The 17,063-nt window shown below is 40.9% G+C and overlaps 2 protein-coding genes across 6 annotated transcripts in view; one reads left to right on the top strand and one right to left on the bottom strand.

Annotated features, from left to right (window-relative positions):
* Nucleotides 1-12,416, top strand: part of LOC124129093 (alpha-tocopherol transfer protein-like) — a 40,629-nt gene extending 28,213 nt beyond the window's left edge. For all 4 annotated transcript variants that reach the window (XM_048401209.1, XM_048401211.1, XM_048401221.1 and 1 more), the window contains 6 exons: nt 1,799-2,032; nt 4,294-4,370; nt 6,453-6,569; nt 6,855-6,965; nt 9,913-10,014; nt 10,556-12,416. In XM_048401209.1, coding sequence (XP_048257166.1) covers nt 1,799-2,032; nt 4,294-4,370; nt 6,453-6,569; nt 6,855-6,965; nt 9,913-10,014; nt 10,556-10,708 — 794 coding nt within the window. In that variant the 3' untranslated portion in view covers nt 10,709-12,416. The remainder of the gene's footprint in view (nt 1-1,798; nt 2,033-4,293; nt 4,371-6,452; nt 6,570-6,854; nt 6,966-9,912; nt 10,015-10,555) is intronic.
* A 1,531-nt stretch (nt 12,417-13,947) lies between these two features.
* Nucleotides 13,948-17,063, bottom strand: part of LOC124147845 (gamma-tubulin complex component 5-like) — a 29,002-nt gene continuing 25,886 nt past the window's right edge. For both annotated transcript variants that reach the window (XM_048401202.1, XM_048401204.1), the window contains exons 21-22: nt 16,786-16,886; nt 13,948-14,699 (exon numbers count right to left, since the gene is read on the bottom strand). In XM_048401202.1, the coding sequence (XP_048257159.1) occupies nt 14,647-14,699; nt 16,786-16,886 (154 nt within the window). In that variant the 3' untranslated portion in view covers nt 13,948-14,646. The remainder of the gene's footprint in view (nt 14,700-16,785; nt 16,887-17,063) is intronic.

Here is a 17,063-nt window from a genome sequence, read left to right as displayed (position 1 = left end):
ATCCTAGATGCACCCTGCTTAGGAACTGCACCATCAACATATCCTGGTTAATATCCCAAATAAGTGACATCTTTGGTGTTTTCATATTTAATATTTGAAACATAAAAATTTCATACTGAAATAAAATGAAAAGGATTCTTCCTCCACCCATATATCTTGGTTCGAGTGATGTTTGATATGAACATGGGGATGCTCATCGTAAGTGGCGACTTAATGGATCAGGCTGTTTGGCTCGATGACTTGGCTGACTAAGCATGTCATTGTGCCCTGACGGCATGGATTGTTGCTCACAATATCCATCACTGGATTGCCTGGACTCACCCCATAAATGGAACATTTATCATTGTCACCCCTCTTCCCTATATTAAATAGCCGGTCCCTTATTAATGTTTCATAACTTTTGGAGAGGGGGTTGTGGAGTGGAGGGTGGGAGAAGAAATAGAACTGTGTCATTATTCATGGCCCCCAAGACAGCCTCCGTGGTCTAGTGGTAGAGTGTCCGCCCGGAGAGCAGAAGGTCAGGGGCTCGATCCCCGGCCGCGTCATACAAAAAGACGTTAAAAGATGGTACTGGTTTTTACCCTGTCTGGCGCTCGGCATTAAAGGGCTAAAACAAGGACTGGTCGGCTCAGAGTCAGTATACTGTGTCTGAGTGGGGTATTCATGTTAAACTGCGGCATGATATCTCAGTGTGCTAGCACTATAAATCGGCATCAGTCCGGACTAGTACAAGCAGCGACATACACACATACACGTGCATGCACGACGTTAAACCCAATTTCACCTCACCTCATCTCATGGCCCCCAAAATGGTGTGATATATTTTGGCAACTCCCCCTTCCCTATTTTGCAGTGTCATTTTTTCATGACCCCCCTCCTAATCTCACCAGTCCCTATGACAAACGACTAGCCCCTAAATAACTTGCGCAATGTTGCCTGGATATTATCTTTTGAAATAAACAGTGTAGGTAGATATTGGCAACGCTTGAAACTGGACTAACATGCCGCCTGTAGGACACAATAATTCTACTTGCCGTCAAGACAGTATTTGATTCTTAGGACAATAATGACCGCCTATATTACATATGTGACCCCCTTTGGAGTGAGTGAGTTTGGTTTTACGCCGCTTTTAGCAATATTCCAGCAATATCACGGCGGGGGACACCAGAAATGGACTTCACACATTGTACCCATGTCGGGAATCGAACCCGGGTCTTCGGCGTGATGAGCAAAGGCTTTAACCACTAGGCTACCCGACCGCCCCTGACCCCCTTTAGAACAGACAAGGGGTCATGATGACCCCCTACAATACACATGTGACCCCCTTTAGAACAGACAGGGGTCATGATGATCCCCAACATTACACATGTTACCCCCTTTAGAACAGACAGAAATATCTACATTGTGCAATATGGGTCACCTGGCCGTCTTTTAGAACTATTGCCCCATCAAATTAGCTACCCGCTTAATAATGATAATTTTGTTGTTTCTGTACTAGGGGGCATGGGTGGCCCAGTCATCTAAGGCGCCGCGATTCACTGTGCAGAGTTGCGTCCCTTGGGCATGCCAGAAACCTATGATTGTGGGTTCGAATCCCAGTTCGCCCTGATTATGTTTCTTGGTTTGTCAGCACTATACCCGTGCTCGTGGGTTTCACCCAAGTGGTAAACATCTGAGACCTGCATCACTTCGGGCTTTTCTCCCACATTAAGCTGACACGCCGCGAAATATAACTGAAATACTGTTAAAAGCGGCGTTAAACCCAACTCACTCACTCATTGTTTCTGTACTCTTCCAGGTTTGAAGTCCCGTGTGGATGATGTGTTCCTCCTCAAGTTTCTACGTGCACGCAAGTTTGACCAGGAGCGGACATTTTCTCTAATTCTCAATTACTATCAGATGAAGAAAGAGAACGAGGACATCTATACCAATATGACCCCCAAAAGTGTTAAACCCCTGCTAGATTCTGAAGTCGTAACTGTGTTACCTAAACCAAGCAAGTTCGGGGAAACGGTCATCATCTTCAGGGGAGGTAATTCCAGTTGTATACTGACTATGAATTGTTGCAGTTTGCACGCTCTGCTACTATGGTGAAACTTTGTTTACCAGGTAACATTGTTTACCAGATAACAGCTGTTAGGAATGTCTATTGTACATATTTACATATGATGTTAATATGAGTGATGATTTGGTGATGTTCCAGAAAGACGAGACAGGATAAGTTCAAATGCCTGATAATTTAACAAGCCTTTTAGGTTTATTACTCTTGCAAGTTTTGGACTTCTCGCATGATCAAATATAGAAATATGGCTAAAATGAGTGAAAGACATTTTTCAAAGACTTCATGTACAAATAGGGGGCACGGGCACCACACCCAATCGTAGATGCACCCAGATTAGGATCAGTAACATATCCTGAATAATATCCCAAATAAGTGACATCGCTGGGCAGAGTTGCGTCCCTTGGGCACGCCAGAAACCTATGATTGTGGGTTCGAATCCCGGTTCGCCCAATTATGTTTCTAGGTTTATCAGCACCATACCCGTGCTCGTGGGTTTCACCGAAGTGGTAAACGTCTGAGGCTTTCCTCCCACATTCAACTGTTAAAACCCAACTCACTTACTCACTCACTCATGTACAAGTTTGTGCCCCAATATGATTATTCTCCCTCAGGCTAAAGAAATAAAAGTCTTAATTGGTTCTCCGGCCCCGCCCGCATCATCATAAAGTTTGCCCAACATTTCATTTTAATTTCCAATTTGGAGAGAAAAAAAGAAGGAAAAAAAAAGTCCAACAATTATGTAGGGAGGCCCTTACCCAGGTTGATTGTACACAACTGTTCATTTGGTTACAGCTTGACCTCCCCCACCAAAAAAACCCAAAACAAAACAAAAACAACAACAATAAAACAAACACCCACCTCATCCCACCCAACCCAACCCCACCCCACCCCACCCCACCCCACCCCACCACACCCCACCCCACCCCACCCCACCCCACCCCACCCCACCCCACCCCACCCCACCCCACCCCATCCGACCCCATCCCAACCCAACCCCACCCCATCCAAAAAAAAAAAAACACACCACCCACTCAGACTTTATTTTCTAAAGCTATTTCCTGAGAACCAATTCTTTTCTTTTTTTTAAGCCTTATGTAGGCCTATGCACTGATTTTATCAGGGTGTCCAACTAAAATCAGCTCGGATCAAAGACTTGCTCATGTTCAGATATTACCTATTCATGTACTGTTAAGTCCAAAATATGCAATTGTTGAAATGATATTGTTGTCTTCGATATTGACACACCTGACTCTTGCATAATGATTTCTAAGGGTTTTGGTAATTTCATTAATTATGCTTGGGCCGTGGGCCAAAAAACTTCCTTATCCTTCATTTTTTCAGACAAATTCATTAGTGTTGGTATTAACAGGCTTTCATGCTTTAGTCCTAGGCGTTCTGTTATATTTAGTAATCAGGGGCCAGTTCCACAAAGCATAGTAGCACTAAGGTGATCATAACTCCCATACTTTAACAAAGACTCACGACTATCGTAGCGCTAAGGTGATCGTAACTCCCATACTTTAACATAGACTCACGACTATCATAGCGCTAAGGTGATCGTAACTCCCATACTTTAACATAAACTCACGACTATCGTAGCGCTAAGGTGTTCATAACTCCCATACTTTAACATAGACTCACGACTATCGTAGCGCTAAGGTGATCATAACTACCCTACTTTAACATAAACTCACGACTATCGTAGCGCTAAGGTGATCATAACTACCCTACTTTAACATAAACCCACGACTATCGTAGCGCTAAGGTGATCATAACTCCCATACTTTAACATAGACTCACGACTATCGTAGCGCTAAGGTGATCGTAACTCCCATACTTTAACATAAACTCACGACTATCGTAGCGCTAAGGTGATCGTAACTCCCATACTTTAACATAAACTCACGACTATCGTAGCGCTAAGGTGATCGTAACTCCCATACTTTAACATAAACTCACGACTATCGTAGCGCTAAGGTGATCATAACTCCCATACTTTAACATAAACTCACGACTATCGTAGCGCTAAGGTGATCGTAACTCCCATACTTTAACATAAACTCACGACTATCGTAGCGCTAAGGTGATCGTAACTCCCACACTTTAACATAGACTCACTACTTTGCAGCGCTACAGTCGCTTTGTTGAACGGGACCCTGTTTCTGCAGTCTGTCTGCAGGTCAGTGTTTGAGGTATTTCAGGTAGTACATCATGGTTTGTCTTATTTCCAGGGCGATGGAATCCTGAGAAATATCCTATTGAAGAAATTTTCAGAGTGTCCTTCCTTGTCAACAGTGCTGTGATAGAGGTAACATGTTGACACTTGTTGACTTAGTTATAACAGTAGGGTTAAAGATAATGGTCATGACTAGGGCTGCAACGAATACACTATCAGGCGAATGCGATTTGAATCACGAATATAGAGTAACAAATACGAATATTAATTCACGAATACAATAACAAGTCAGCAGTTGATGTATTATTTGTTATATTCAGTGAAACAAAAGCAACACAAATTATTTGACATGGTTTGTTTATTATTAACTTATTATACATTTCTATACTGCACTTATCCAGGTGCTAGTATCTGCTCAAATGCGTCAATGACCAGTGACCACATTACTGTCAAATTAAATGTCATAAGAATGTTGTCTTTCACGAAATCTATGCATATAATATGTTCTTATGGATATTTTTAGATACAGGGTATGTAAATGCACATGACTGCATATTCATGAAAATTTGATTCTATTGGTCACGAATAACGAATTCAATTTTTGAATGGATACGGTTCGATTCACCGGATACGCGAGTGAATCGTAACAGCCCTAGTCATGACCCTCAAGAATGACCCGCAGGGATTCTGGGCAGTACAGAGGATGAATCCCAAATACCATCTTATGTTTACTCTCATTGCTCACCCCTGAATCCCAAATACCATCTTATGTTTACTCTCATTGCTCAACACTGAATCCCAAATACCATCTTATGTTTACTCTCATTGCTCAACGCTGAATCCCAAATACCATCTTATGTTTACTCTCATTGCTCAACGCTGAATCCCAAATACCATCTTATGTTTACTCTCATTGCTCAATGCTGAATCCCAAATACCATCTTATGTTTACTCTCATTGCTCAACGCTGAATCCCAAATACCATCTTATGTTTACTCTCATTGCTCAACGGTGAATTCCCAGTACTACTTTACACAAATCTCAAAACCATTGGGAAAAAGGAATTGCATAAGGAATCGCTGTTACCAATTTTGAATTTGGCTTAAAAAAATACAAGAATTGGTTCTCAGGCAATGACTTTTGAAAAAATAGTGCAGTAGGGCAGTGATTTTTTGTTTGTTGCTTTTTCAAACTAGTATGTAACCAAATAAACAGTTGTGTACCAACAACCTGGGAAACAGACTCCCTATAAACAAACATACAAACTCCTATTGCCACCATTACCATAACACAAGATGTGCAGTGAAGCAGTGCCCATGTAAGGGAAAATGACTGCATGCTATTGGATCGCATTGTTTTTAAATATTAGGAATTATTAAAAAAATTAAAATGGCAATAAAAATAAAACATGCAGCAGACTTTATGATGATGTGGGTAGTGCCTGAGAACCAAGACTATTATGTTTTTTTAGCCGTGTTGATATTCACTTTCGGTCTATTGCATTTGGTAATGTTTCGATGTAGATTATTACACCATTATGAAGGTGGACCTTCATTGAAATGTCGCTAAATAAATAATAAAATTGACCAGACATTGTTATCCATAAAGTTTGTTTGTTTCTTTATTTACTAACCAACTTCTAGAATGCCAATCAAACAGCAAGGATCTGCTTTTGACATGTGTCCATACTGATATACTGAACACATTCCCAGATATATTTCCGTTTTACTAGATCTGAGATCCCACACAGGAACAGTTTACAGGACATAGTTTACAAGATATTACCAGGAAATCCTAAACTTATAACAAGGAAACACACATTCAGGATATTAAGTCATATTCTGACGAATTTCTGTACTTTCCTTGTGGTGGATTTAAAGGAAGAGCAATAATCATACGCAAATGACTTTCTTATATTCTATGTTAAAAATTCAGGTCGGTAGGTCAAACTCTTCTTTTTTTTAAATCCAAGTTCAGTAAAAAAAATTATTTCCTCAAAATGTGAAGTTGGGGAAGCAAACTCACTCACTCACTCACTCACTCACTCAAACCCACCCACCCACCCACTCACTCACTCACCAACCCACCCACTCACTCACCCACTCACCCACCCACCCACTCACTCACCCACTCACTCACTCACTCACTCACTCACTCACTCACTCACTCACTCACTCACTCACTGTATTGTTACCGTATTTCCCTTTCCTTCAGTCAGAGGAAGCTCAGGTGAATGGTGTACGGTACATCAATGACCTCACAGACTTCGGCTGGGCACAAGCTAAAACATTCACCCCAACTTTCGCAAAGAAGTTCTCCACATTAATTCAGGTAAGCCATCATGCTGCACTGCAGGATCCACAGTCAAAGGAAACCTCTCAGTTCCAAGAATTCATGTATAGAGTATTTTAAGTATTCATCATGTGTCTAGTGATAAAACACTATTTTTGATATTTCATTTGAGTGAAGTACGACTATAATGCTTGACCTTTCGGTCTGCCTCAATGGCACCATGTTGTTTTAGCTAAGATCAGTAAGAAAATTCATATTGATAGAACATTTACGTATTTTCATAAAAAGTTCCCCAAAGTTTTGTTGAAATACGTCTGCTTCCAGGACGCCTTCCCGATGCGAGTGAAGGGCATCCACTACCTGCATGAACCAGCCCTGTTTGAGTATGTCTTTTCTATCATCAAGCCATTCTTGAAGGAAAAGCTAAGAAAACGGGTAAGCTGGATGGTGTCTTTCTATTACTGAAATGGTGTTGATCATGTTTTGTTTGTTTTATTTGTTTGTTTGTTTGTTGTTTGACGCCACACTCAGCAATATTCCAGCTATATGACGGCGGCCTGTAAATAATCAAGTCTGGACCAGACAATCCAGTTATTGAGGTCTATCCATGCAATTGGGATACAATGACATGCATCAACCAAGTCAGCGAGCCTGACCACCCGATCCCGTTAGTCGCCTCTTACGACAAACATGGTCGCCTTTTACAGCAAGCATGGCTTGCTGAAGATCTATTCAAACCTGGATCTTCACAGGTTGTTGATGATGTGGTTGGAGGAAGTATGTTATGCAGTTCATCCCGAATGTATTATACAGAGTTACTAAGTAAAAACTTACTCTGATAAGTCAAATCAAATGCTTATCATGTTCTATTACCCATGATACAGTGAGACCCGTGAAGATCTGGGGTAGAATAGGTCTTCAGCAACCCATGCTTGCCGTAAAAAGCGACTATGCTTGTCGTAAAAGGCGACTAACGGGATCAGGTGGTCAGGCTCGCTGACTTGAATGATGCATGTCATTGGTCCCAATTGTGTGGATCGATGCTCATGATGTCAATCACTGGATTGTCTGGTCCAGACTCGATTATTTACAGACCGCCATCATATAGCTTGAATATCGCTGAGTGCAGCGTTAAACAACCAACCAACCAACCAACATGATACAGCGACAGGAAATTGTTGATTGATCTGAGTAAAGGCTGCCATGATGAAGTGACTTGACATGTACTAATTTAAAGTATAAGTCTGTAACTACAAAATTGCAACACCTTGAATCAGGGAAGCTGTGATGACTGTAAACATTTGAGACAGCCAATACCCAAGCAAGACAACTAGCGGGATCTTATGATTACAAATTGCAAAATGTGTCCAACAAATCGGGATTATGTTTGTTACTCTGTGGCTCTAAGGTATTTAATAGCATCATGAACTGATGTTTGTCAGATGGACAAAGTACAATCACTGACTTATATGATCATATTTCGGCAATGCCACAATCCCACTTTTGAGAACTACATATTAGATTTTACAAACCTTGGATAAGTCAAACTAATACTCTTGTCCCCAGGAGTTCGAGACAAGGGGGTCCAACAAATATATAACCAAATTATTTAGGTAACTTTTTAACAAGAATATTAAATTCATTAAATTCAGTTAATAGTACTCGCTACCACTACACAAAGATCTGAGGACATCCCAGGTATTCTTCAGAACGACCTGTTGCAACCAATAAAATGAAAAGCCAATCAGAAAGCAGTTTCTCAAATTTTACAGTACCAGTTTCCATTCCACTTATTTTGACAAAGTTTTGATTTAAAAATTGAATACTGAACAAGAGAAAATTGTGGAATGCGTAATAGATGGCCAAGATTGTATGGCGGTACTTCCTATGGGCTATGGAAAGTCTCTTGTGCTTCAAATGTTTATACCATTGAAATGAGAGTCTAACAGATGATTTGTTTGGAATGCCCTATGTGAAACTTTTGGAGGTTGCATGATTAGAAAAGAGATGCTCTGATTGGTCAGATGAAAGGTCGTTCTGACTACCTCTGAATACTTCCTCTATTACATAAGGAATTAGTCCCTCCCACCTCCCCATATATCTGCATCTAGTGGATGTAGTTATTGGAAAGAAGTGAAGATTTCCCACCCAGCGCCTGCGCGGTCACAAGGTAACTTTACCCTAAGCACTGGCCATGGATAGTCGACTGTGAAGAGAAGGTTTGTTACAAATCATGAGAGTTTTTAGTGTCAAGATTGCAAGCATATTAGCAGTGATGTAATAGAGGTAAGTTATTTCAAAGGAATTACAAGTTTTTGTCCATGCATGTTGCACCTTAGACTGGGCCCCTGATATTTGTGTACAAGTTTCATAGGTCTTAGTTGATAAATGTGTACAAGTTTCATAGGTCATAGGTGATATCTGCGTAATAGTTTCATAGGTCATAGTTGATATTTATGTACACGTTTCACAGATCATAGGTGATATATGTGTACAAGTTTCATAGATCAAAGGTGATATATGTGTACAAGTTTCATAGATCACAGGTGATATCTGTGTACAAGTTTCATAGATCATAGGTGATATATGTGTACAAGTTTCATAGATCACAGGTGATATCTGTGTACAAGTTTCATAGATCATAGGTGATATATGTGTACAAGTTTCATAGATCACAGGTGATATCTGTGTACAAGTTTCATAGATCATAGGTGATATATGTGTACAAGTTTCATAGATCACAGGTGATATCTGTGTACAAGTTTCATAGATCATAGGTGATATCTGTGTACAAGTTCCATAGATCATAGGTGATATATGTGTACAAGTTTCATAGATCATAGGTCATATCTGTGTACAAGTTTCATAGATAATAGGTGATATCTGTGTACAAGTTTCATAGATCATAGGTGATATCTGTGTACAAGTTCCATAGATCATAGGTGATATATGTGTACAAGTTTCATAGATCATAGGTCATATCTGTGTACAAGTTTCATAGATCATAGGTGATATCTGTGCTCAAGTTTCATAGGTCATAGTTGATATTTGTGTACAAGTTTCACAGATCATAGTTGATATATGTGTACAAGTTTCATAGATCATAGGTGATATCTGTGTAAAAGTTTCATAGATCATAGTTCATATCTGTGTACAAGTTTCATAGATCATAGGTGATATCTGTGTAAAAGTTTCATAGATCATAGTTGATATATGTGTACAAGTTTCATAGATCATAGGTGATATCTGTGTAAAAGTTTCATAGATCATAGGTGATATCTGTATATTTAGGTTTAGGAGATTATATTTGATAACATCAAACGATTCATCGTCATATCTATTTTTATTTATAATATCTATAATTGAATATTTTTTCTTTCAGCTACATTTTCTTGGAGAAAACGTGGAGGGTCTTCACGAGTATATTGATCCTGAGAACTTGCCAGAAGAGTATGCAGGAAAACTACCATCTATTTGTTCCCAGGTATTGTAGTCATGTGGTACACAGTTCACACACCTCCCTAGATCGCCACAGCTCCGAGGGGTTCTAGGTTAGAATAGCTTCCCAGCAATCCATGTAGATCTCAAGAGTGAGTGAGTGAGTGTGGTTTTACGCCGCTTTTAGCAATATTCCAGCAATATCAAGGCAGGGGACACCAGAAATGGGCTTAACACATTCTACCCATGTCGGGAATCGAACCCGGGTCTTCGCTGTGACGAGCGAACGCTTAAACCACTAGGCTACCTGACCACCTCACATAGATCATTGCTCATATTATTGATTATGAACAACTGTATTGTCTAGTCCAGAATTGATATGGAATGTTGATAGGGAATGGGAAAATTCAAGTCCTTTTCATGGTACATTATCCACTTTCAAGGGAAAACCTAAATTCATGCACTATTAAAAATATACCTCAAACTTCTAGGCCTGTTCAATCTGTGCAGACTCTCCTAACTCATGTACATGGTCAGACAGAACATGCTGTCCATTCTGTTGCTGATATTCTTTTACTTTGTTACAGGAGTATTTTGAACGCCTGCTAACACATGAACAGGAATTTGAAGATGATGCCAAGTTCGGTTTCCTTTCCATGACGATACAACAGCCCAGCAAGAAATCTCAAGATGCTATGGAGAGTTTACCTGGAACCTTCAAGAAACTGAATGTAGATTAATGTTTGTTGGATGCTGACATCAGTAAAACAATTGGTTCCTGGGTACTGTTGCCGGGTGCTTGGTGGTCCAAATTTTCAGACTTGTGGCCGACAGTAGAAATAAACAGAGGTATTTTCTGATGCAAAAGAACCTGATAAGTTGCTTTATAACCTAACGACGGCTAACGTGTATATAGTATATTACAGTCCACTAACTCCACATGTATTCCAGAGTTATATCTCTTGTCTGTATCAGGATCAGCTGATTGTAGTTTAAGATCTCGATTTCTCCCGACATGATCCTTGATCTGACCGTACTAACTTGTGGGTTGAAATATTAGAGTGTGACAGTATTACTATGGGCTATCATCCCATACTGACTGAATTACTCCATTAAAGCCCAACTAACAGACTTATTTTAGTTCTTTCTTGTGATGCCATTTATATCAAAGTGATACCCTGAACTTACGTCCAAGGCCCACAGTCCTGCTAATGCAGCATATCATCAAACAACATGCAACATTGGATTCGAGTCTTGAAAAGTCAAAATCAATACATTTGGTCTCAATTCTACTTCATGAAGAGGACATATGATACAAGACATAAGTCTTACTTTGTAATAAACTAATACAATTGCTGTGGTTGTTGGTGCGGTATGTTCCGAATCGGGATCCTATTAGGAAAATAGTATGGGACAGCCCGTAGCTGTGTGTAGCAGTCAATATCAAAACTGTTTTTTTTACAAGGGAGCTGCACACAGATCTGGTTACCCCAGCTACCGTGATGTACGGCTGGGACGAGTCTACATTTACTACCCTGGTACCCGACCCCCTATGACCCGACCCTACCCAGGTATCCGCTGTAGGTCTCTAGAGTTGGGAACAAACTGTCAGAATGGGAATTGTTTTACCCCATTCCTTGCAAAAACTAATCAGATACATGTATAAAACAATCTGGTCATGCATACACTGAAGTTGACAGAAGCTTTATCTTTACCAAGTCATATAAAAGTCAGAAAGTCATGCACAGTCAGAAAGAAATGCGAACACTAGCAACCCACACTACATGAGTACCCGAGTTACCCATCCCAGCCCTACTCTCCAGACGTGTTTGAGGGCAGACCAGTTTGTTTCTTCTTGCACACACATTCTGGGACAAGATGCAGATGCATAAAGTATCAATTAATTATGAAAATACATTCATTAAAGATAACCATGACATTCAAGAAGGGGACAGGTTGACTGATATTGCTTAGCTTGCAAAAAGAATGTATATATGTGTCAAGTTGCTCACAAAGAGATTAATCTATTTTTGTGCATCAGAGAGTGAGCCCTTGACAGCCTTTATATTTGACATTGGTCAGCTGGTCAGCTGGGTGGGTTTTGTTGCACCCCTCTTCTCACTCACTCACTCACTCACTGTAAACCAGGAAAATATGTCTGCCCAAAATTTACACAAATGAAATATTTTTTCTAGCTATTGTATACATATTTCTGAAATGCACCCTGACCCTTGTCATCTGCTGCTGTAGTGAGTGAATTGGGAATTGCGTATTGCAGCACCTTAGACAACTGCCCACCCCCCACCCCACTGCTGTAATAACACCTTGAAGTTAGCCCTGCATGTCACCTGAATCTCAGGACTCTACATATATTTCTCAGGGTTGTTTTGAAGTATTGTCTTGGTCAATGTCAAAATGCAGGATGCATAATAAAAAAATGAAAAACAATGTTGTCATGGATTTCTTATAAAAGGTTCCTTGTTAAAGAGACAGTGCTGAAATAATTCAATTTCCTTGTTGAACAAGTTAAATTTGAAAGAATTGAGAATGAACAGGATTCCAGATTTATCACAGCGTGTCAGCATAGTAGGGGATAAAGCATGTGAACGTAGCGTGGATGTGCTCGAAGTGATGCAGGTCTCGGATGTTTACCACTTTGGTAAAACTCACGATAACGGGTATGGTGCTGACAAACCTAGAATCATAATCGGGACAAACTGGGATTCGAACCAACAATAATATTTCTGGTAAGACCAAGGGACACAACACTGAACAGCAAATTGTGGCACCGGAGACGACTAAGCCACCCATACTTCGTTGAATCTGATGAGTGTATATATATTTTCAAAGAATTTTTGAAACTTTAGTTCAGGTACCAGCCCATGTGTGTCTGGTAAGCATGATGTTACTGACACTAATGTGACTTGAAGAATTTATAGGAAAGTTTCTGTTGTGTGCTACCGGCTTTGATGACTTTTCCAGCATCAGACCAGTTATTTCTGGTTAACGTTTCTAAAGAAAAAGATATGTCCTTTTCTCTCAGATGCCAATGTAAATGTATCATTTATTTCAAGTCATATGTACTAACTACATATTTACCAAATTTTATTCCATTTTGACAAAAATGGTTGAGTGATGGCCACAACTAGCTTTTTCAATAAGGTTGCTGTGGCGGCATTGTTGAAAATAAGATTTGAACCTCTTGAACAAACGTTGTGTTATTGGCGAGAACAAGCATGTGAAATTTCAGCTTCATTGGTCCAATGGTTTCCATGGAGATATTTGCACTGGACATCGGATAAACAGGCCACGACATAAGCTCACTTGACTTTCAGTCAGTTGAGTTAAAGAAACATCTTGCCTGACAAGAGATCCTCAACACACAACTAGTCATTTCCCACACATGCAGCTACTTCCCAGTCAACCCGTGAAGATCCGGGTTAGAATAGGTCTTCAGCAACCCATGCTTGCCCTAAAAGGCCACGATGCTTGTCGTAAGAGGTGACTAATGGGATCGGGTGGTCAGACTCGCTGACTTGGTTGATGCATGTCATCGATCCCAATTGTGTGGATCGATGTTCATGATATTAATCACTGGATTGTCTGGTCCAGACTCGATTATTTACAGACCGCCGTTATATAGCTGGAATCTTTCTGAGTGCGACGTAAAACAACAAACCAACCAACCAACTTCCCAGTCTAAGTGCAGTAGAGCAGATTTCCACAAATAGGGTACAGTACTGCAGCTACTGATTACACACAATCAAACCTGGACACATCTTCAGTAAACCTGCATGACACTTGGGACTGACACTGCCCAACAGTAACTTCATCAAGTGGCCCATGACTTCAACACCGGCTGGGAATAGTCATGGATACTGATACATAAACAACTATATAGTTTGTTTCGTATTTCGTAACTTTTATTATACACTTTATACAAAAGCATTCACATTATATATATATACAAAAACAAATTATGTCTCCCTATATACATATAGATGTTTTGAGACCTTGTCAATGTTAAGGCTTAAAAAAATAAAAGAATTAGTTCTCAGGCCACAGGTTTTGAAAAAATAGTGCGGGGTGGCCTTTTTTTGGGGGGGGGGGGGGTTGAAACTAGTATGTAACAAAATTAACAGTTGTGTACAATCAACATGGGAAAGGGCCTTCCTACATAACTGTATTCCTTGATGCATGAAATACTGGAATACAATATTTGATTACCATATGACTACACGCATACAATGAGCTTCGATTTTTTTCACAACACAAAGATGTTATCGTGAGCACACAACACAGGAAGTAGCATGTCAACAAATCTGTACTGAAGTTAGTCCTGTTATAACACTATCTGGCTATAAAAGCGTTCATTGTGTATCTGGACTGACGTTTGTACTCCATTATACTACTTTTGTTCAAGATCTCATTCAATTTTGTTTGCATTATTTTCGGCGAAATTGTGCATTAACTGATCGTCCGAGACGCGGAATATTTAAGGATTTTTTTGTGAGGCAGACTTTGAGTTGATGCAGCTGTGCCTGAGAACCAAGATTACTTTTTTTTTCGCCTTATGCATAACAACCAGCACAGACATTTCATGCAGTTGAAAAAGTCACTGCATAGCACTGTTCCTCCTGTGGCTAACTTCTCTCCTGATTGAATATCCCACCATGTGTTACCTCCCCTTGTATTCCATTGACGTGATGAGTGAGAAGGCAAGAGATTCCACTGGAAAAGGACAAATATTTGAATCTGAGAGGAAGAAACAGCAAATGGTAACACAAATGACGACAAATGATAACCTCATCCTAGCTTCATTCTGCTTCCAATGGATATGCATAACTACACATTGCACATAAATCTCATACTGAAAGCCTGCGCTCCACAGATTGACCCCCAATTTCACACCTGGGCCCACTTGCACAAAGCGATCTTTGCGCTAAGAAGATCGTAACTCCCATACTTGAACATAGGCTTACAATAGTTGTAGCTTTGTGCAAGTGGGCCCTGTTCGAATTGATGTAGTTAGTGCCATTTTGTAACTGAGACAAGCTAACTAATTATTAACTGTTAGATGAATATATATCATAGAATGTTGCTATAACTGCTGTATAGCCTTCGCCTAGTCTCCATAGAATTCAAACACAGGAGACAAGGAGACAAGCCTTTGTACTGTTAGCTACTGCAGTGGAAATGTCACGTCCTCTCTGGCGGAAGGAGAACATGCACTGGCAAGGACGAGGTGTATACTTACAGTGAGGGAAGGACCCTCGTTTTATGACGTTGTTGAGGAAGGAGTACATACACTGGCAAGGTCGAGGTGTATACTTACAGTGAGGGAAGGACCCTCGCTTTATGACGTTGTTGAGGAAGGAGTACATACACTGGCAAGGTCGAGGTGTATACTTACAGTGAGGGAAGGACCCTCGCTTTATGACGTTGTTGAGGAATGAGAACATGCACTGGCAAGGTCGAGGTGTATACTTACAGTGAGGGAAGGACCCTTGCTTTATGACGTTGTTGAGGAAGGAGTACATACACTGGCAAGGTCGAGGTGTATACTTACAGTGAGGGAAGGACCCTTGCTTTATGACGTTGTTGAGGAAGGAGTACATACACTGGCAAGGTCGAGGTGTATACTTACAGTGAGGGAAGGACCCTCGCTTTATGACGTTGTTGAGGAAGGAGTACATACACTGGCAAGGACGAGGTGTATACTTACAGTGAGGGAAGGACCCTCGCTTTATGAAGTTATTGAGGAAGGAGTACATACACTGGCAAGGTCGAGGTGTATACTTACAGTGAGGGAAGGACCCTTGCTTTATGACGTTGTTGAGGAATGAGAACATGCACTGGCAAGGTCGAGGTGTATACTTACAGTGAGGGAAGGACCCTCGCTTTATGACGTTGTTGAGGAAGGAGAACATACATTGGCAAGGACGAGGTGTATACTTACAGTGAGGGAAGGACCCTCACTTTATGACGTTGTTGAGGAAGGAGTACATACACTGGCAAGGTCGAGGTGTATACTTACAGTGAGGGAAGGACCCTTGCTTTATGACGTTGTTGAGGAATGAGAACATGCACTGGCAAGGTCGAGGTGTATACTTACAGTGAGGGAAGGACCCTCGCTTTATGACGTTGTTGAGGAAGGAGAACATACATTGGCAAGGACGAGGTGTATACTTACAGTGAGGGAAGGACCCTCGCTTTATGACGTTGTTGAGGAAGGAGAACATGCACTGGCAAGGTCGAGGTGTGTACTTACAGTGAGGGAAGGACCCTCGCTTTATGACGTTGTTGAGGAAGGAGAACATACATTGGCAAGGACGAGGTGTATACTTACAGTGAGGGAAGGACCCTCGCTTTATGACGTTGTTGAGGAAGGAGAACATGCACTGGCAAGGTCGAGGTGTATACTTACAGTGAGGGAAGGACCCTCGCTTTATGACGTTGTTGAGGAAGGAGAACATACATTGGCAAGGACGAGGTGTATACTTACAGTGAGGGAAGGACCCTCGCTTTATGACGTTGTTGAGGAAGGAGAACATGCACTGGCAAGGTCGAGGTGTATACTTACAGTGAGGGAAGGACCCTCGCTTTATGACGTTGTTGAGGAAGGAGAACATACATTGGCAAGGACGAGGTGTATACTTACAGTGAGGGAAGGACCCTCGCTTTATGACGTTGTTGAGGAAGGAGAACATACATTGGCAAGGACGAGGTGTATACTTACAGTGAGGGAAGGACCCTCGCTTTATGACGTTGTTCAGGAAGGAGAACATACACTGGCAAGGTCGAGGTGTATACTTACAGTGAGGGAAGGACCCTCGCTTTATGACGTTGTTCAGGAAGGAGGCCAAGAACTGAATACAGCGTGAAAACTCCAGCTCCATATCTTCAATAATCTTCATGCTGCCAACACAAGGACATGTCTTACACTAGGATCATGCTGGTAGGCTGAGGCTCATCAACGCTGATCTGATATCTATGTTGTTGAAAGGAGAGCAGAAATTCTGCCTTCCGTAGGTTGTTTTTCTCTCTGAGATATCACATTCTTATCTTTGGTTTTCTCCACAGAGAAAAGACACA

The sequence above is a fragment of the Haliotis rufescens genome, unplaced genomic scaffold (assembly GCF_023055435.1).
Source record: "Haliotis rufescens isolate VD_foot unplaced genomic scaffold, xgHalRufe1.0.p SCAF_1, whole genome shotgun sequence".
In the NCBI taxonomy this organism is placed as follows: Eukaryota; Metazoa; Mollusca; class Gastropoda; order Lepetellida; family Haliotidae; genus Haliotis; species Haliotis rufescens.
The sequence above is the reverse complement of the archived record's forward strand: the minus strand, read 5'-3'. Positions and strand labels throughout refer to the sequence as shown.